General features: G+C 37.6%; 1 protein-coding gene across 1 annotated transcript in view; it reads left to right on the top strand.

The window, feature by feature from the left end:
* The window catches only part of mettl15 (methyltransferase like 15), a 100,310-nt gene extending 85,468 nt beyond the window's left edge, over positions 1-14,842 (top strand). Inside the window, exons 5-6 of the mRNA XM_036544451.1 lie at positions 6,104-6,282; positions 14,233-14,842. Of these exons, the coding sequence (XP_036400344.1) occupies positions 6,104-6,282; positions 14,233-14,675 (622 nt within the window). The 3' untranslated portion in view covers positions 14,676-14,842. The remainder of the gene's footprint in view (positions 1-6,103; positions 6,283-14,232) is intronic.
* The last annotated feature ends 3,149 nt before the right edge of the window (positions 14,843-17,991 follow it).

Genomic DNA, 17,991 nt, shown 5'->3' with positions numbered 1-17,991 from the left:
GACCGGAAATTGAATTATATTTTGTTTATTGCAAAATTTTGTTTATATGGTATTGACTAATACTTTGCACAGGTGAGTTGCATTACATGTTCATTACAGTTAGAGAAGAACACCAAAAGATCCAAAAATCAAGTTAAATTGACTAGGAAACAATGAATAGGCAAATAATAGTCCGTACTCTTTTACATCTGTGGTACTTTTCATAGACCTGTATAACACATTATGACATGACTATTTCAACCAGGACTTTAAGAGAAAGTGAATCAAATTATTTGTGTATTCTATAGTTGCCTGAAGTTAATAATTTGAAATCCTTTTGTTAATATGTCTACTCAACGGTTTAACACAGTTGTGTCATTTGTTCCTCTCAAGGGTGAGCGTACATTCAAAAATGGTTAACTAACGATAAGTTAACTAAGTATAATAACTAAGGCTATTTGTAATTGTAAGTATGATTGCTTAGCAACTCAAGCAGTTAGCCAGTCATCAGTCTCAGAAAACAGTTTTTACTTAAACATTAATGTCTCTCATTTACACTGACTCAAAGCAAATACATCTGGGGATTTGATGGTATTTAGCATCACACCAAAGGAATATTGAGACTCCAGAACTGTTTGGAATTGATCAGTGTTTGAAAATGAAAACTATCACACATAATATTACAGTTTGTTGGCAAGTCTGAAGTTGAGTTTCACTCAACTTTAATTAATTACCTTAATTTGATTTCCAGTATTTTTTTTTAACAGAATGTGAATGATTACAACCATAGATTTTACAAGGGCAGTAAAACATTTGTTGGGAAACAAGCTGTCAAAAATGACCAAATGTTTTCACCAAATGCTTTAGGTTGGACGGGGAAAGAAAATGTGCTGCACATTTTTTGTAAGGTATTCAGTTCTGGCTCGTGAAACATGACATTTTGTACAGTCAGACAATGAGAAAGGAATCTGTTGTGCACCAACATGTGAAGAAGCCTGTTAACTGCCTAACATGTAATTTATTTGCAGATCTTGCATCAGCTCAGAAATCTGCATGGGGAGCTTAAGTAATAGGGTCGAAATATGCCAGTCCTATTGCTATGCTCCTAGATGGAATAGCCAGGATTGCACGATCTGTATTGCAGAAAGATGATGGGACAATGGACTGCCTGTCTAGTGAACTGCGCAAGAATGAATTGATGAATGTTATTGACTTGGTATGTTGCAGAAGGCTGTTTGGACCGTGGACTCACTGTCCAGTGAACTGTACTGTAGAGAACTGATAAATGTTATGGAAAATAGAGCGTCTTATGGGATTTAGTTTTCTTATTTATATAGGTTGAGGTATATGACTTTCAAAGGGGTGGTGTTTCAGCAAGCAAAAAGGATGAAAGGCCATTGGAGGCCATTTTCCCAACAGGCAAATTGTGTGGATCAAAGAACTAAAGTGGCAAGAACACCACAAAATACAGTTTATGGTTGGGGTTCTGAAGGGAGGTGCTTGAACTAGACAATATTTCTCTTGTGGCCCAAGGAAATCAGAGCTTACAAACAAAAGGAGAGATGTATACCGGCAAGTGATTGTCCTTTTTTTTACAGTAAATTGTGTGCCCTGTGTCCCTTTCACCAACAGACATTCACATCATGCATTGCCCTAATACGAAGTTTGATCTTCTTAAGTGTATTTGAGGAAACATTCACTGACCTAGCCATGGGAGAACACCTTGTTGTCAAAAACACACTGCCTGAGTATGACACCAAAGAATGTCTCTGTCAGATAGGTCAGAGGCAGCCCACACAAAGGTAAAGCTTTGAACTCTGAATTTTAAAATGCATTTTCTTTTCCCACTCCCATGTCATCCTATGATTAAATCACTGCCTGTGCTATCCTACCAGTCACTGGACAATAAATCTCACTTTGATTCATCAAATGAGAAGATGACTATCTCCCTGTTTACACTTGTTTTCTCTTTTCTCTCAGCTCCTTTGATTATCACTGATAGGTCTCTGTTGACCTACCTCCTATTGCTTTCAAAGTGCTTGAACAGTCTTGTGCTCAGATAAGGTCTTGAGTGATGGTACATAATTTCAGACCACTGCTTCAATATTTGGAGTTGGCAGTAACTGTATCATGGCGATATGGGTTAGACTTAAAACTGTTAAAGTGCTGAATACTGGATTTTTTTTTTTGTTTGTTTGTTTGTGGTGCTCTAGCTGCGTGAAGCACACACTGTCCTGTTTAATTTTCTGTTTAAACTCACACTACAGCTACAGCTACAGTCAATATATTGCAATTAATTTCACTATCTATCCTGTGTTTTGAAATGTAGCACACACCATGCCATCTCAAACAAAGCCCTTCTCACACAGGAGAAAATCACTATGGCACTATGTGATGGACTGGACCATTGGTTCACACAGTAGAGAAGCTTTGGAGTTACCCAAAACATGGATTACTGAAAAAATGTTAAAATTATTAAAATATTTAATATTAAAATATGATTATTAAGGAAACTAAGAGGAAACTTCACATAAATAGGATATATTTACTAAAAAGATATTCTAGGAAGGACATAAAACTCATAGCCATATCTATTGTACCACCCATTAAACAGTAGTTATCCCTGACCTTTCAGACACACCTGGTTTATACTGTGACTAATTACACTCAAATCAGATGTGGAACAATTAACAAGTTAACCGATTAGAGCCACCTACTTTCATTCAACATGGTGATTACACATTTATTCTATTAAGATGGGGTGATTGTTTGCTTGCACTTGGTTACCCTGTAAAAAGACATTCTTTGAATTTTTATTTCTTCTTTTGACATTTGCATTAAGTTGACAAATAAATAATTGGTAATGTCCATTTTCCTGGAGATGTGTGGAGCGTCTTTACTCTTAAGCCCACCCTCAAACATGAAGGACACTTTCATATGACGTATATCCACAGCAGTGAGAGGTGGTACTGCTGGCACTGAGAATACAGGTGTAATGTGAGTTCATAGGAGGCAGTTCATGGTTCAATATCTCTCAGAGGTGGATTTACAAATGAAAAGTGCAGTAATCACAGTTTGGGCAGAAGAAACTCCACTTCTAAGAGAAGGTAGCAATTATACATGTATGGCTTTCCAGGAAATTCACTGTAATATTTAGCAATATCATGCTTGCCTAGAGCATGTACAAAATATGATATTGATAGAATTTTCTCTCGTTTTTTATTTTACATAGTCTCATATTTCAACAAAATACTCAGTCTTCCTTAAGTTGATTGTCTCAATCAGGAAGTCATGTAATATTATGTAGTAAGTGTATCATTCTGGGCAGCATGTTTGCATTTTTGGAAGTGTAGTTCAATGTAGAAACTGTCACATATCTAAGATCAAATTAATCCCTCATGTGCTTCATACTTGTATTATACATCAGAAGGCAATGGACTAGAAATTGAATGTCAAGTGTAAAAGGGTTGTTGTTGAGATTGTTGGGCTGTGTGATTTGTAAACATGTCCAGTTTAGCTGTCAAGATCATTTTTAAATGCTCAAGAGTGGATGGACAAGGACTTTTACAATCCATGGTGAAAGATAAAACCATGTCATGTAATGAAATGGTTATTTAAGGTTAACTTTCATTGTTGCTAGCTATCTAGAGCCATTAGTTTGATAATGAAGAAATTACACGTGGCATTTTAGCCATCTTAATCTTAATCTGTAACCTTGGCAGTAGAGAAACTTCTTGTATTGCAACCCTTTTTATGCTTCCTGTCCACAGTGAAGGTTTAAGAGGTCAGCTTTTTATTGGATGGAAAAATTGAAAAAGAAATACACTGCACTGAATACTGTAGTATTATATACATTTGTGATTGTATTGGGATTTTAATTGTTATTTATGTTATTTATATATATTTCATATGAATAGCAGATTTTTTTTTCACAATATGTATTTGACTGAATAGAAATACAACAGGGAATATTAGTACATTACATCTTTATTATTATATATACATTAAGAAAGCTTTTATTTCAGAAATGTATGATTTTGATGCAAAAAGCCATGCAAGATTTAAAGATGGCTAACATAATATCATGTGGGATCCAAACTTGTGAAAATGTCTTCAAAAACAGATGTACAAATCCTATAATCCATAGGAGACACTAGGCCTAATTTGGATGCAGCAGAAATGGCACATAGTTGCAAAACAGCGTTGGCGCAATTCTTTGTGGTAGTTTGGAAGTCAGCACAAGTGGAAAAAATGACAGCACTGCCAAGACTGTAATTTTCATGCCAATTGTGCTAGTACTGTGCTCATGGTTGTAAAAGCAGCTGTAGTGGCTGATTGTGTTCCATGTTCAAACCCATTCCCTTGGCCCATATTGACTGCTTGTTGCTGCTTAGTGCATTTATGCCATCAGGCCATTCCAGAACACTGTGGGGTATTTCACCATCAGCTGTCAATGCTGTTCTATGTAAGGTCACATCCACTGCACCTATATGTAGTGGTGAGACCCATTGGTCAACAGTGTCATTTATAACACCATCATGGGGTCCATTGAATCAACATCCAGGCAGTGAGCAATGCTGTTCATAGCAAAAGTGTATGCTACCTGTCCATGACCAATGACTCATTCATAATGACTGTTTTCATTTCTGCCAATACATTGTGCCCACTACACGAGGACAGCATTTGTCACAGATAGTTGTGTGATTGTTCAAACATTTGGAATCTTGAAATGCATATGTATAGCTATTTTTTTTTTTGGATATTGCTAACAACAGTTCCTGTGCTTAAATTGTTAGTATTGTTTCTCTTCCTTCTGATAACTAATACATTACTGAATAAAATAAATAACATAACATAACATAACATAACATAACAAAATGTTAGCTAAAAACTCAGAAAACCCAAACTCTTATGCTGTATAAATGATTATTTTTTGTTCAGTTATTTTATTTTCATCACAAAATAATTTACATAATGGAGGACATACCTGTGAAAAAAGTAAGCAAGTTCCAAAGGTTCATTAAAAAAGAATCCAACTTGCATATACTGTACCTATATATGTAGGGGTTATTATAAGGTTATTTAGTATTTTGCAGTCTTCCTCTGAGCTTCTCACAGTCACTATTATCCATTGCTTGAAGAGTGGCATTGCACCTCAACACCGAGGCAAACACATTTTTAAAGAAAATGTGGCACACTGTACATCCTGATTAACGAGCACACAGTCATACCTTACTCACACCTCCAAATCTTTAAAAAGTGTTTGCTAGTCCACTTACCACTTGCACTGCCACCCGCACCAAGTTTTGTGTGTTGTCAAAATACCACAATTGTCCTGAGCTCACACCTTTAAACCGCTTTATGTATAGGTCTGTGTTAGCACATTAGCAGACTGCATTCCTGCCATCAAAATCAGGCTCAGAGTTTCTGAAATATTACTTATGAAATACTAAAACAGTAGAAGAACCACTATCAGTAACCCTAACAAATAAATATAAATAAATATATATCTACCAATAATATTTATGCTTCTCTGTTCATCAAAAGAATCACAAAATACATTATCTGTCATTCTAATCAAGTTCAGACTTCATTGCTTAACTAGAATTTGTTTGTGTAAATGAATGTTTTCAGCATGAATCTTTATCTCAGTTAAGATAAGTACTGCATCAAGATATTTTATATTAAAATATTTGGATGGGATGTTAGGAGAGGTTAATAAGGTAAGCATTTCTTAAAGCAAAAATTGTCTGCTGTGATTGTTGCTGTACAGAAAATGTATACATATATACATAATGTACATCTACTTATATGCATATGTATATATATGTGTGTGTATAGCTGGATAGATAGATAAATAAATAGATAGATAGATATAAATGAAAATGTAGATAGATAGATAAATGTAGATATAAATGTAGATAGAGGTAAATATAGATAAATATATATAGAGATGGATGGGCAGCAGAAAGATCGCCAGCTGCCTTTATTCTCATTTTTCTGTTTTTAGATGTGCAACTTGCAGGCATGGAGGTTTTCAGCTGTGTCTGAGAGCTGTCAAGCTTCACCCTTGTCAATGAGGATGTGACGTCAAGCAGCTAATTGGGCTCCTCTTTGTGCGTAGGTACCCCGACATGCCCAACGCTGCTGACGTGGTGAATGCCTTAGATCAACAGGCGCTTGCGTCCATCCTGAGCACGTACGGGGAGGAGAGGCACGCCAAGAAAATAGCTTCAGCGATTGTCGAAGCACGCAGCATCTACCCCATCACCAGGACCCAGCAGCTGGCCGGCATCGTGGCAGGTATCCTCATTAATTCTGTACACTATCTCAGAGCGTAGAAAAGGAGAGAAATATTAATCCCGTCTCTCCCTCTGGGATCTATTTGTCCAGGAAATCATACAGCCTCTAATCCCGTCCATCATCCTCTCACGTCAGTGTTTTGTTGTCTCAGGTCTGCCTCCTGATGAGATTCTTATTAATAAGGGGAGAAGGTGTTGGTATGGGGTGGGGTTCTTTTGTCTTACTTTTACTCAATTTGCCGTCTGCCCCCTCCCTCTCGTTTTCTTTGTTTTGGTTCTCTCCCTACACCCCCCTAGTCCTCCCTCCCCTGCTCTCCCGCAGACTCCACACACATTGCGGCGGCTCGATCATTTCGGAGAGGGGCTAGCTGATCGCTGGCAAGCATGTGCGTCACGGGAGGGAACAGGTGTGACGGAGGCCACTTGTTTGTTCTTTTTTAAGAGCAGTGCAAGTCAACACCAATGCTTATTCCAATCAATCCATAAGGTCTTGGCTTGCGTGGGTCTCAAGGGGTCATTAGGGGGCTGCTGGCTTCGTTGTTGCCTAGGGAAGCGTATGACGGGGGCGGGGGTGGGGAGCTGGTGAGGGCAATCAGACGCCATAACGATAGGTATCTGGGGAGCTGGTCTGTCTCAGGCGGATTCGTTTTCTTTGTGCCTGCAATATGCATATCTACGGCTGCGACTGCAGCCGCCCGTGGTAGGGAGCTCTCTGGTTTTGGTTTGGGCTCGTTTCAGCATCTGCCGATCCATGTAGGTGTGAATTAATTTGTCTTTTGCTGTAGGTCAATTTGTATCTGTTATTGCGGTACGTAGCAGAATGTTCCTTCAACACCGTTTGACTATATTTTTGTCTTCTGTCTAGTTGCTGGCAGCATTGCTGAAATGTGCTGTGTTGTATTATTGCATTTCAGTTTGCTTTTGATGTATTGCTAATACATTTGTAGTGGGGAAAAATGAGTTTATGCTCATCCAGCCAATACAATGGCATCAGAACAAAGCATAAACAGACCAGTGATGTGACTGTTGTGACAGTGAGACCTTCTTTTGAAAAGCCTAGCTATGAAAGGCACCTGTGGTTGGCATGACAATTTGAATGCTTTTATTGTGTTGTTTAGGAAATGTGATTTTATCATAATGATTGTCTGTTTCAATCTGTCTGTCACAACAGAAATCAAAATTACAGTCATATATCAAAAAATATACTCGACTGATTGTAATTCAGTTGTATCAACTGTTTACTCACTCTGCCCCCTTGTCCCCAGTACATCCGACTATCTACACATGTTGCAAGGACATGTGGGAAAATTTTCAAAAGTAAATACAGGTCGTTTTCTCTGCACTCAATTTTTAAATCAGTTTTTCAACAGTTCACATTCAATCCGGACAACAACATGGATTGAAAAACAAATGCAAATCAATTAAGTGTGGAATAGATTTAAGAATCTGTCTCTGTGTGTTCTCAGTTGCACCATAAGTGACCAATTAGATGGACAGTAATTCCCAAAGACATTAATCAACCACAAACCCTGGCAGCTGGAACCATGAGAAGCCAGAGCCTTTATGTTAGATTTTAGCTTCTCACATTATTTGGTGAGGCAGTGAACAATGATTTGCGAAGAAATGTACATTTTGTTTCTGTTCAATAAATTCTGCAAGCACGCTGCTGTCAAAAGCAGATCAAACAGTCAGACATACCTCATACTTAAAACCGCCTCCGTTCATCATTAATTGATCTATATTTAAGAGCAAAAATGAAATTAGCAGGCAGACTGTCTGACTGACATCAAACACAGGTGAAAAAGATGATTCAATTTATGTTGCATCAGTATTTCTTAAATTTGTTAAAAGTTCAGTATCAGAAAGCACGTACGGCCAAATCTGTATGTATCACACACACTCACATATACTATATGTCTATAGTGTCTCCTTATTGATTATTTGCACTCATGCACTGCCTTGAAGGAAAAACTTTATATTCCATGTTCCCAGTTACCTTTTATTACACAATTGCTTTGCTCTACAGTCCTCTGGCTACTGCTTGTTATGTAAACATGAGTGACTGATCTCACGTTTTGAGTGCTACAGTCAGTATTCACTGTCATTAAATGTCAGATACTGACGTCTGAGTTTCACTTCATGTTTACAAGAGGCACTCTAGTTCTTTTACCTTTTGTAAGGAAAATTTACAGCTATTTAAAATACAAACAAAGTCATTGTCAAAGACATGACTTTGAATTGACGGAAATGAATCACTGCTAAATCCTCCAATGGCCACAGTGTCACACCTGCTTTCTGATGTATTGCGAAGGGGTAGAAATTCAGTGAACGAAGAAGCTGATTCTGGATCTGAAACTATCTAAAGTAAACAGTGTACATGTTTGGGAGTCACTGATCTCATAGTCACATATGTTTAATTCCTGTGGAATTATGTAATAAAGATTGTGTAAAAGAAAGTGTGCAGCTGAAATAATTAATAATTAAGCAATTAAGCAGTAAGCATGAGTCATGGTGGTAAATATCTGTTCATGTAATAGGTTTATTTTTTCCATCTTGTTGGTTTTCTGTATAATAAAGACAACAGAACATGCAGAACACTTCTGTGTGCAGTCACTATGTCCGAGACCAGTGCTTTTGCAGGAAAAGACATTGTAAAACATTTGAGCATTTCATTATATGCAAAGCAGATTTGTTATAGCACAATATATGAACATAGATACTATCAATTCTTTTTCAGGAAGTAATAAGTGCTTAATATTCTAATGACCATTATTGACATGTGGCCATAATTGGCTTTTTGAAGACCACACAAATATTTTCAGTAGATGTGCTGGCTGTGATTTGGAACCTGAAATATTGGCATATGAGTGTAACTAATGATCACAGTTAGGAACTGTCACTGATTGACAGTTTAATATGTTTCATGCATCAGTAATTTAAAAATGAGAAGTGAAATATGTCAAAAAATGTCAGGTTTCAGGTTAAGTGCTCCAGTGGAAATAACTTTGTTGAAATAGGAAACACTTTATAATAAGGTTCATGAACACCTAATGAATGGCTCCTTAATTATTCATGATTAATATAGGAAATGACTGTTTGGCATGTAATACATAGCCTTCTCTGCATTACATTTGGTATGTGTAGAATGTTGTTCATATATAGTGTTGAGATGTCTTAATCCAGTTACAGTTTCAAGAAATAACACTAATACAGTGTAGACGAAGCAGCTCCATTATATAATTTTGGATCTACATAGTAAATGTGACATCTTACATCTAATACCTTCATATTACCACCATCACCACTGACAGATATAACATCCATAAAGCCTCATGAAGGACTTCGTCAGATTTATAATCGTTCCATTAGTATTTAAGTAAAGCAGCCCAGATTACAGCTGTCACTTCTTCATAATTACATATTCCTGTGAAGTAACATGACATTGTGATGTCCTTTTTTAGACTAAAGAGAAATTAAAGTAACTGAAATAAAGAAAATAAAAAAAAACAACACAATGGGACTGGGTCAGTTTTCTTGAGCTTTATCTGTTGTAACAATGGAAAAACATAGATAAACATGTTCACAAATGCACTGTTCTATGCCTGTCTGTGGCATGTATTTCACATTTCACAAATTTAAAGGTATGCGGTTTTCTGTTGTGTCATAATACCTTTTGATGCGCTCTAAATCTTTTTCTTTTCCTTGTTAAACCAAAACACATTTTAAACAAATAAATTGTTTTAAAACTAACACTTAACAATACAGCTGCTCATCATATGCCCTGTGCATTTTAATTTTTACAGATGCAATTTCACATTTTCTGTATATTTGTAGATATAAGAAAAGTAGCCTTTTTAAACAATCAAAGGGCAAATCAGTCACCACCAAACAGAAGAAGATACAAGTCAAAAGGTGCAGGTGCTCTGATGTTTTAAAATAATAAAAAACAACACCAGAAAAAGAATTCATGTTGTGTATTATATGGGGAGCAGCAGCCCTTTCTGTGTGATCCCAGTGTAATATGAACTGAGATAGAATCATTTTTTGTTATACCAGTTCTAAGGATGACAGAAACAACATACATCTTAGCTCTTCTGTGCCTAGCTGCAGTACATATTCATAGCACAAATTTAAACAAAGATAATTCAATTATGCACATTCTCACATTATTTTTGTTACTCGACAGTAGCTCTTTGAAGTAAATATGATCTTAATTCTTCCTGCAAGTTAATGGGAAGACATTCAGAAGACATTTGGAGGAATTTGCACTTACCAGTGAAGCATTAATTACAGAGACTGTTGCCACCATCTTTACTTGAATATGAGAATTTTTAGAATATGAGAATAGCTCTGTAGTGCATTAATGAAATAATTCTTTAATGTTGTGGCAATCTACATTTGACTGCCATGTCTTTAGAGGTTTGTATTTAAACAAAAATTTTGAGTGCCTTTGGGCATATTTGTGTAATTTGAAAGATATTGGAAATATTATAGGGGTCAATGTTTTGTCATGGCAGCTGTCTATGTTGTATGCATGCCATGAAAGCAATGACCATGTTACTGGGGCTCATCACCACACTGAGTTGTTTGCATATGTATTCAAACATCAACAACAAGAAGCACCATAAGGTGCTTGTAAAATTCTTGTAAAATTTTTGAATTCATTGTAAAAACGAGCACCTTTAAAGGATTATATAAACACGCCTTCATGTCAATGGGTTTAATGGTCCATGAAGTACTGAAGTATATTATCTGCAAAATCCTCACAGCATATCATGTTGCTTGTAGTTTTGGAAGAGGATGACCTCCTAATTATCCTATATTTTGTTTTGTGAGTGTATTTACATATTTATATGAAGAGATAAATAGCAAAAGTTAATCAGTCCAGCTTTCTTCCATCCTTTTTGGATTATCTGGAAGAGGAGTATATGTTTTTGAAATTCCCAAATATGGATCTACATAATAAGATACTATTCCAGTGTAATACCTTTACATTTAAAATCTAATAAAGTTGCAGAAATAACAGAATGTACTGAGCACAACCAACCTTGTCTGAACATGCATCAGTGTTTCCCACAGTGACGCAATAACAAATACACATGCCGTAATAAATTCATAAGTTCCGTACATAAGAATGAAACTCAAATGTGAAATACAATACAACATACAAATAATGTGAAGACTATTAAACCAAGTGTGGGGGGGGGGAGATTCAGTTTTTCATTTTGAAGAGTCTTCTGTCTGTGACAGGAGATGGCCAGTGTCTCTGTTATCCTGACTGTGGTGGGAAGCCCATTCCAGCACCTGTGAGTCATAATGACACAGGAGAGGGATCTGTCCAGTGTTTAGGTGTGATGATTATTTGCAGATGAGGTGGAGCTGTTCCCCTTACAGGGACTTCCCCTTCCTCAGGACATGTCTCACCTGTATTCACCAGCATATCCGGATTCAGGAGAGTATGTGCCCTGGTGAGCACCGCTCAGAAGCATGCCTTCTGTAGAAGGTCACCTACAAATGCTGCTTTAAAAGCAATTTTGAAAACAACATGCACTCATTTATATGTAGTTGCATGAAATATTCATGTTTATGTTATTTGTGTAATGCAGCACTGGGATCAATCTCAATCACACTGCTCTCTCTGGTGAGCGCCATCACCCGACACAGAAGGCTGTCCACATCCTCCTCTTGGAACATGAAATGCAGGGGTTGCACAACTGTCCCTCCCCTGTTACAGATGTGGATGTAGTGTGAGCACAGTTTTGTTTGCCATAGTTACTTTTCAGTGACGAGCAGAGCTTGAACCCTACAACGGCTACAAACGTGCGACCGGGGTGTGTTCATTGCTACCACCTTATGAAGGAAGACATTTTCCTTTTTGTCTGAACCTTTTAAAGATGAATGAGAGCATGGAGTTAGTTTTGTGCATCTTCAGGAGTATGGCCTAGGTTCTTATTGATCCGGTGAGTCATGCCAAATGCCGCAGAGCACAGGATGAGAAATGTCACACAGCTCATAGACGGAGCCAAACATTAAAGGTGGTGTGACTTGGGATACTGTACGTGGTGGCAGAGGGGAGGAAGCAAGAAAATGACAGGACCATGCAGGTTGTGTTGCTGGCAACTCAATTAGGGACCTACCCCCTTAGTCAGCACTACTGCTTATTTGAACAGGAGATTCTAAAGACTGCATGCAATTCAGTTACTGCAAGCAGCAATATACATTTATATATACAAGTGACTACAGCAAGGTCTGCCCAAAACCAATACCAAGCTGGCACAACATTGCAAAAGGCCTTGTAGCATTGATGGAGAGATGAACTCCTTTAGTCATTTGTTTTTTCCTCGTTTTTGTGCAATTCTGTGACGAAGTTGGTTTTATAATGTGCCTGTGATGTACCTTTTTGACTTGTCTCCTGTATACAACAGTATTTTAACAATGCTTGTTACCCTTCCTCTTTCAGGGGCTGAGCTTAGGCATATGCTTTGCATATCTCCTGTCACTGTGTAGTTTTCCTTCTTGAATTAAAAATTAAAAGTAACTATCACAAAAATATGCTTATGGCTACATGACTACAATGTTATGATAGTGCTTTGTAAATACAGTGTGTACATATAGCAATACATAGTACATAGCATGAACACAAAGAAATGTTTTGACTCAATGATTGAAAAGGTTAAACCTGCGAAATAGTCCTGTGATGAAAAGCCACAAAAGGGCACTTGCACATTTTACTTTCAACTATTTCTCTCTGTCTGTCTCTGTCTCTCTATGTGTGTATGTATGTACAGACACACACGCAAATACATGTGAAATATATCATGTTTGGTCCTCAGTATCCAACCCTGCCAGGTCTGACCATTTTTGTTTGCCTCGTTTTTTGTTTATTTGTTTTTATATTTTTTATTTTTATTTATTTAGTACATTCAAATTAAATATTTCAGGCCTCAAGGATTTTGAAAAGTATCTGTCTTTGCAAGTAAATATAAGAAAAAAGATATAGTCATATTTTCAGTCCAACCTTAAAGGACTGAGTATATGTTATTTATTGGAAGTGAGTCTATAGAAAACAAAGGTACATGAAGTGCAAATGTAGGATGACAAAAACAAGCTTGTTTGTTGAGTCTGAGAATGGTCTTGAGTCTGTATGCACACACTCAAGACCATTATCCAACTCTTCAGCATCATTGCCTTGACATTGTTGGACACTGAGGTCAAATAAGAGTATGTAGAGTAGACTCATTGATCTATTTATCATTATGAGAGCTACATGATAGACAATATATTACACCACAACATCAGGTATTGTACTATATCTAGTAATTGTTATGACATGGAGAAAATTTTGGGCCTGGGAGCTTAACATGTGATTCTGCATTATAAAATGGAAAGTCCCAGTCCTGCATGCTGACTGACTCATAAGTTCTCACTGACTCAGTATTCTTATTGTAAATTGTATGAATACTCATAACCATGAATCAATAATGAAAAATTGAGGGTTTACGGTTGCTACATCCTGACATTGCCAGTCAGGTGAAGAATGGTTTGACACACATTTCAGATGCAGGTGGGAAGAGGGAGAACAGGCAACACAGGAGGGTAAAATGGCTGATGAAAGTGATAGAAATTACTGAAAAATATAATTAATCACAGAAATGAATCAACAGAAAAGAAAACAAGCTCATGTTCAAACAACCACGCAAATGCCCGTTTCTTGTGGCACTTGAGAAATATTCTTACTATCTTTATAGTATATGTAACTGCTTTCAAGACAGACTTTCATGACAGCAATATCTGATTCACACCAAAACCAAATATACTGTGTGTTTAAGGTATCTTCATGGATGATCAAGACTTTTGTAGTAGGGTTGATTAAAGATACAAACCCTCAGCTCAGCATGCTGTTTTCGTTAGTTGTTACTGTTACTGTAGTTATTTTTTTAAATCCCTACAGGAGCATTTTCTGCGTCTGCTCTCTATGCCCGGAAAGACCTGCTCCAGCGTCCGGCACACGTTGCGACCAAGACCTTTCAGGCCCTGCGTATCTTTGTTAACGACGAGCTGAACGAGCTGTACGCAGGCCTGCAAGCTGCCGAGACTCTCCTTAAGCCCGGCGGACGGCTCTGTGTCCTCACCTTCCACTCGCTGGAGGACCGCGTGGCCAAGCGCTTCTTCCAAGGCATCGACCAGGCCATGGGGCCCTGCCATAACGTCAGGGAAAAGATCCGCCAGCGCAGAGCGCAGGCACTGGAGGACAAGGAGGACGAGGCGGTTGCGGCCACCAAGCAGGCTCGCTGGGCTTATCTGCAGAACAGGGTGATGACACCTCTCATGGAGGAGGTACAGGACAACCCACGAGGACGCTCTGCAAAACTCAGGGCAGCTTGCAAGCTATAGACCTGAGAACCTCCCAGATGTCTGTAGATCCACCTTCAGAATCCTTTTCTTTTTTTTTTTTTTTTTTGTTTTGCTTTGTGTCTGACACTTTGGCAGGACCTGTGTACCCGGCAATATATGAAGGCTCAAGTCATGTGTCTTCTCTGAAACCTGCTAGGATGAGTAGGTGTCTGTTCCCCTCATGAGCCCTGAGTCTGCCATTATAATGCTGTCTGTAGCAGACAAAGATGCAGTCCTATTTTCTCACATCCTGAACTTTCCTTTCGCATCCCATTTAGGCCAATTCAAATACTATTCTTAGAAGATGGTATGTTACGCGAAAATTCAGAATGGGAGAAAAGCAGTGATTCTGTGTCACTCTGTAGTCCCTTGTGCTAATGCCTAGAATAGCACTTGTACACCATGTTTTTTGTTTGTTTTATGGGGGGGTTAAAGACAAAAAAGTGTTTTACAGAGTGAATTTTATTTGCTGTGTATTGTCAGCACGAATTCCTGCTTTTTTGCGTCTGTGAATCATGCCTGCTTTTTTGTGAATCATGCATCTGTAAGATATGAGTGGGTGACAAACAGCCATGGCTAACAAAGCTGCCTTGTTACTTTGATAGAAACTGTTCTGCCAGTTATTCACAACCTGGTGGCTGAATCATTTTATAGCTTTCCCTCTTAGCATACATAACTCATTCTATCTGTACTTCTATCATTTAGCGCATGAGCAATCATTGGCTGCTCTGCAGACTTTGTAAAGATGTCCACAAGTGAGTAGGAATATGAATCACGTTTTAACTAGAGCGATTTACAGAAAGATAGGAGCAGTATTTCTCAAAGGGTGAGATGATTTGTTTCGCCCCACCAAACTATGTTAATCTCAGGTACATTTTATGTACAAACACAATGATGAATTGTTGCATTTAAACAATACACTCATTCTTTGAAGATGCAAAATAATATTGGGCAATGTAAAAGTGCACTGTTGAATGTAAACACTTGCTCGTCTAATGTTTTATGACGTGTAAAATATGGTGATATTTTAGTACCAGACTTTTATAACATCTGACCATCATTTCTGGTTTGTCTGCTTCAAAATGCTAATTATTTTCTTAACACAATAACAAAATAATAATACAGAAGATCAAATCTGTGGACCTGTGTCTCATATTCAATGTTCTTTGGCCATTAGCTGTAAAAAAGTAACATGCAACAAATAAGATTAACCAGTTCATAAAGTTTCCCCAATGAAACCGAGCGAGTAAAGAAGCTTAGCAAAGGTGCAAGGTGCAAAGAGACTCCTGTTTGGGTTCAAATAGTTTGAACAACATACACCATTGGTCCTTGCGATTATTTTTTAAATGTATATATTGTTAAATGACAAAGGAAAGAGGACAGTAATGCTACTGAAAACAGGAGATGAATATGCGAAATTGCATCCTGCATTTGCCCCACTTGTTCTTTTTCTTTTTGTTTGTATAACCTTGTAACAACAAGGTAGCTGGAAGAAGTACCTATACAGTCACGAGTGCTGTCCAACATTGCAGTATCCTCTGTCTACAGTATACCTTGCATTCATGTGGATTCGTGAATGCCATGCATTCATATGGCTTGGAAAAATATGAAGACGTTTACAATCTGCTCTGCGGAGAGGCTGCAGCCAACAGTATTCACGCAAGGCCAGAATGAGACCCTTTTATTTTATCTTACTTTGAGATGCATAAGATCTTTTTGGATGCACAAGTGTCGAGATTGAGTTGACATTTTAAACAAAAAAAAAAGGCAGCTTAAACTTTGAGCATACTGTACACATTAATCAGTACATGCTTTAAATACTCAATGACTCAAACATGTCACAAAGTTGGAGAGCAAATGAGTGACTATTTCCCTCTCAATCCGTCTCCCCCAACCGTTGCCAAATAAGAAGGTGTTTTGATCTTTGATATTTAACTGCGTCTGTTTATAATTGCTCGATCAGTAGAGTGGACTGTTTTTTTCTGAATGTTCTAAATATGCTCACTGCGTTGCCTTGGAAACTAAACAGCACATGTAAGGTTAACTTATTCATGTCTAAATATGTTTGCTGTTTAATCACAGTGTCAACGGCAACCATATTCCACATTTGGATACCTCTTCCTTCGAAGTTAAACAATGTCATTGCAACTTTTCGAAGTTGTGAGCATGCTAATTCAGGCTGATTATGGCATTAGTTAGGAATGTGAACATTCATCTGTGTGATGTCAGTTTATCATTTCAAATCTTTTCCTCATCATTTCAGCATCTCATTATCGAACATCATTACAGAATGACATGGTTATATGTTAACACAGAGTACCCAAGTAGGAACCAGCAGGAGAGAGGCTTAAATTTCCCTTTTGATACCACATTGTGTTTATTGGACACTGCTTTACAAATGCAAACAGAAGATGGGGCAAATTTATGATTCATATGTATCAAATATCCTTTTTATGGATAATTGCTATTGCTAATAACATGGGTCTGTTTCATTTGTGACTTCTCTCTTTCCCCACATGTGCTATGGCATGACACAATGTCACGCTGCCAGCAAGCCAGAGGCCTGCCTCCGATAGAGTGTCTGATGACTCACCCTTGAAAAAAGTGTTCTGAAGCCCTCAATGCGGAGGTACCTGTGCTTCCACCAGTTTAAAGGGATATAAAGCATTGAGTTAAAAACAACTAATTAGTATGAAGCATGAGGTACTGAAAAGTTTAGAAGCATCAATCAGAACAGGACATTTAGCAAATATATGTCAAATGGGAGTATACTTTTCAGTATGGGAGTATACTTTTCATTTTTGTGGAATTCTGCAATTTGCATATTTTCATACATGCATTAGTGTGTACATGCTTTTCTGCCTTGTGTTGAATGAGAACAGAATACATTCTTGTTAGTTTTAGAATAATTTGAATTCTTATAAAAATTTAGCAGGTAGCAACCAGTTATCATCCTTTCTCCACATGTGCTTTGCCAAGTTCTCTATGGAAATATCATAAGTATGAGACTGGAATAAACACTGTAAAGGATGTTAAAAACCCTGGTTAATTATCAGACAAGAGAACAATGTCAGAAAAGGTTTATATTCAAGTGAAACTAAATGAATGCTGCTTAGCACTAGTAGGACAAATTATATACAACACAATAGTTAGTACCCAACAAATCCTGTTACAGACTGAACAAAATGCAATTCCCTTAAAGTTTCCTTGGAAAAAGTCACGCTCTTTGCTGGCATGTTATTACCAGGGGCACAACAGTTTTGCCCATTTACACATGGATTATTTGAAGTCCTATTTAATAGTATTGATGCTTACA

Source organism: Megalops cyprinoides, chromosome 13 (genome assembly GCF_013368585.1).
Source record: "Megalops cyprinoides isolate fMegCyp1 chromosome 13, fMegCyp1.pri, whole genome shotgun sequence".
NCBI lineage: Eukaryota > Metazoa > Chordata > Actinopteri > Elopiformes > Megalopidae > Megalops > Megalops cyprinoides.
Note: the sequence above shows the minus strand (reverse complement) of the source record. Positions and strands in the feature narration are given on the sequence as shown.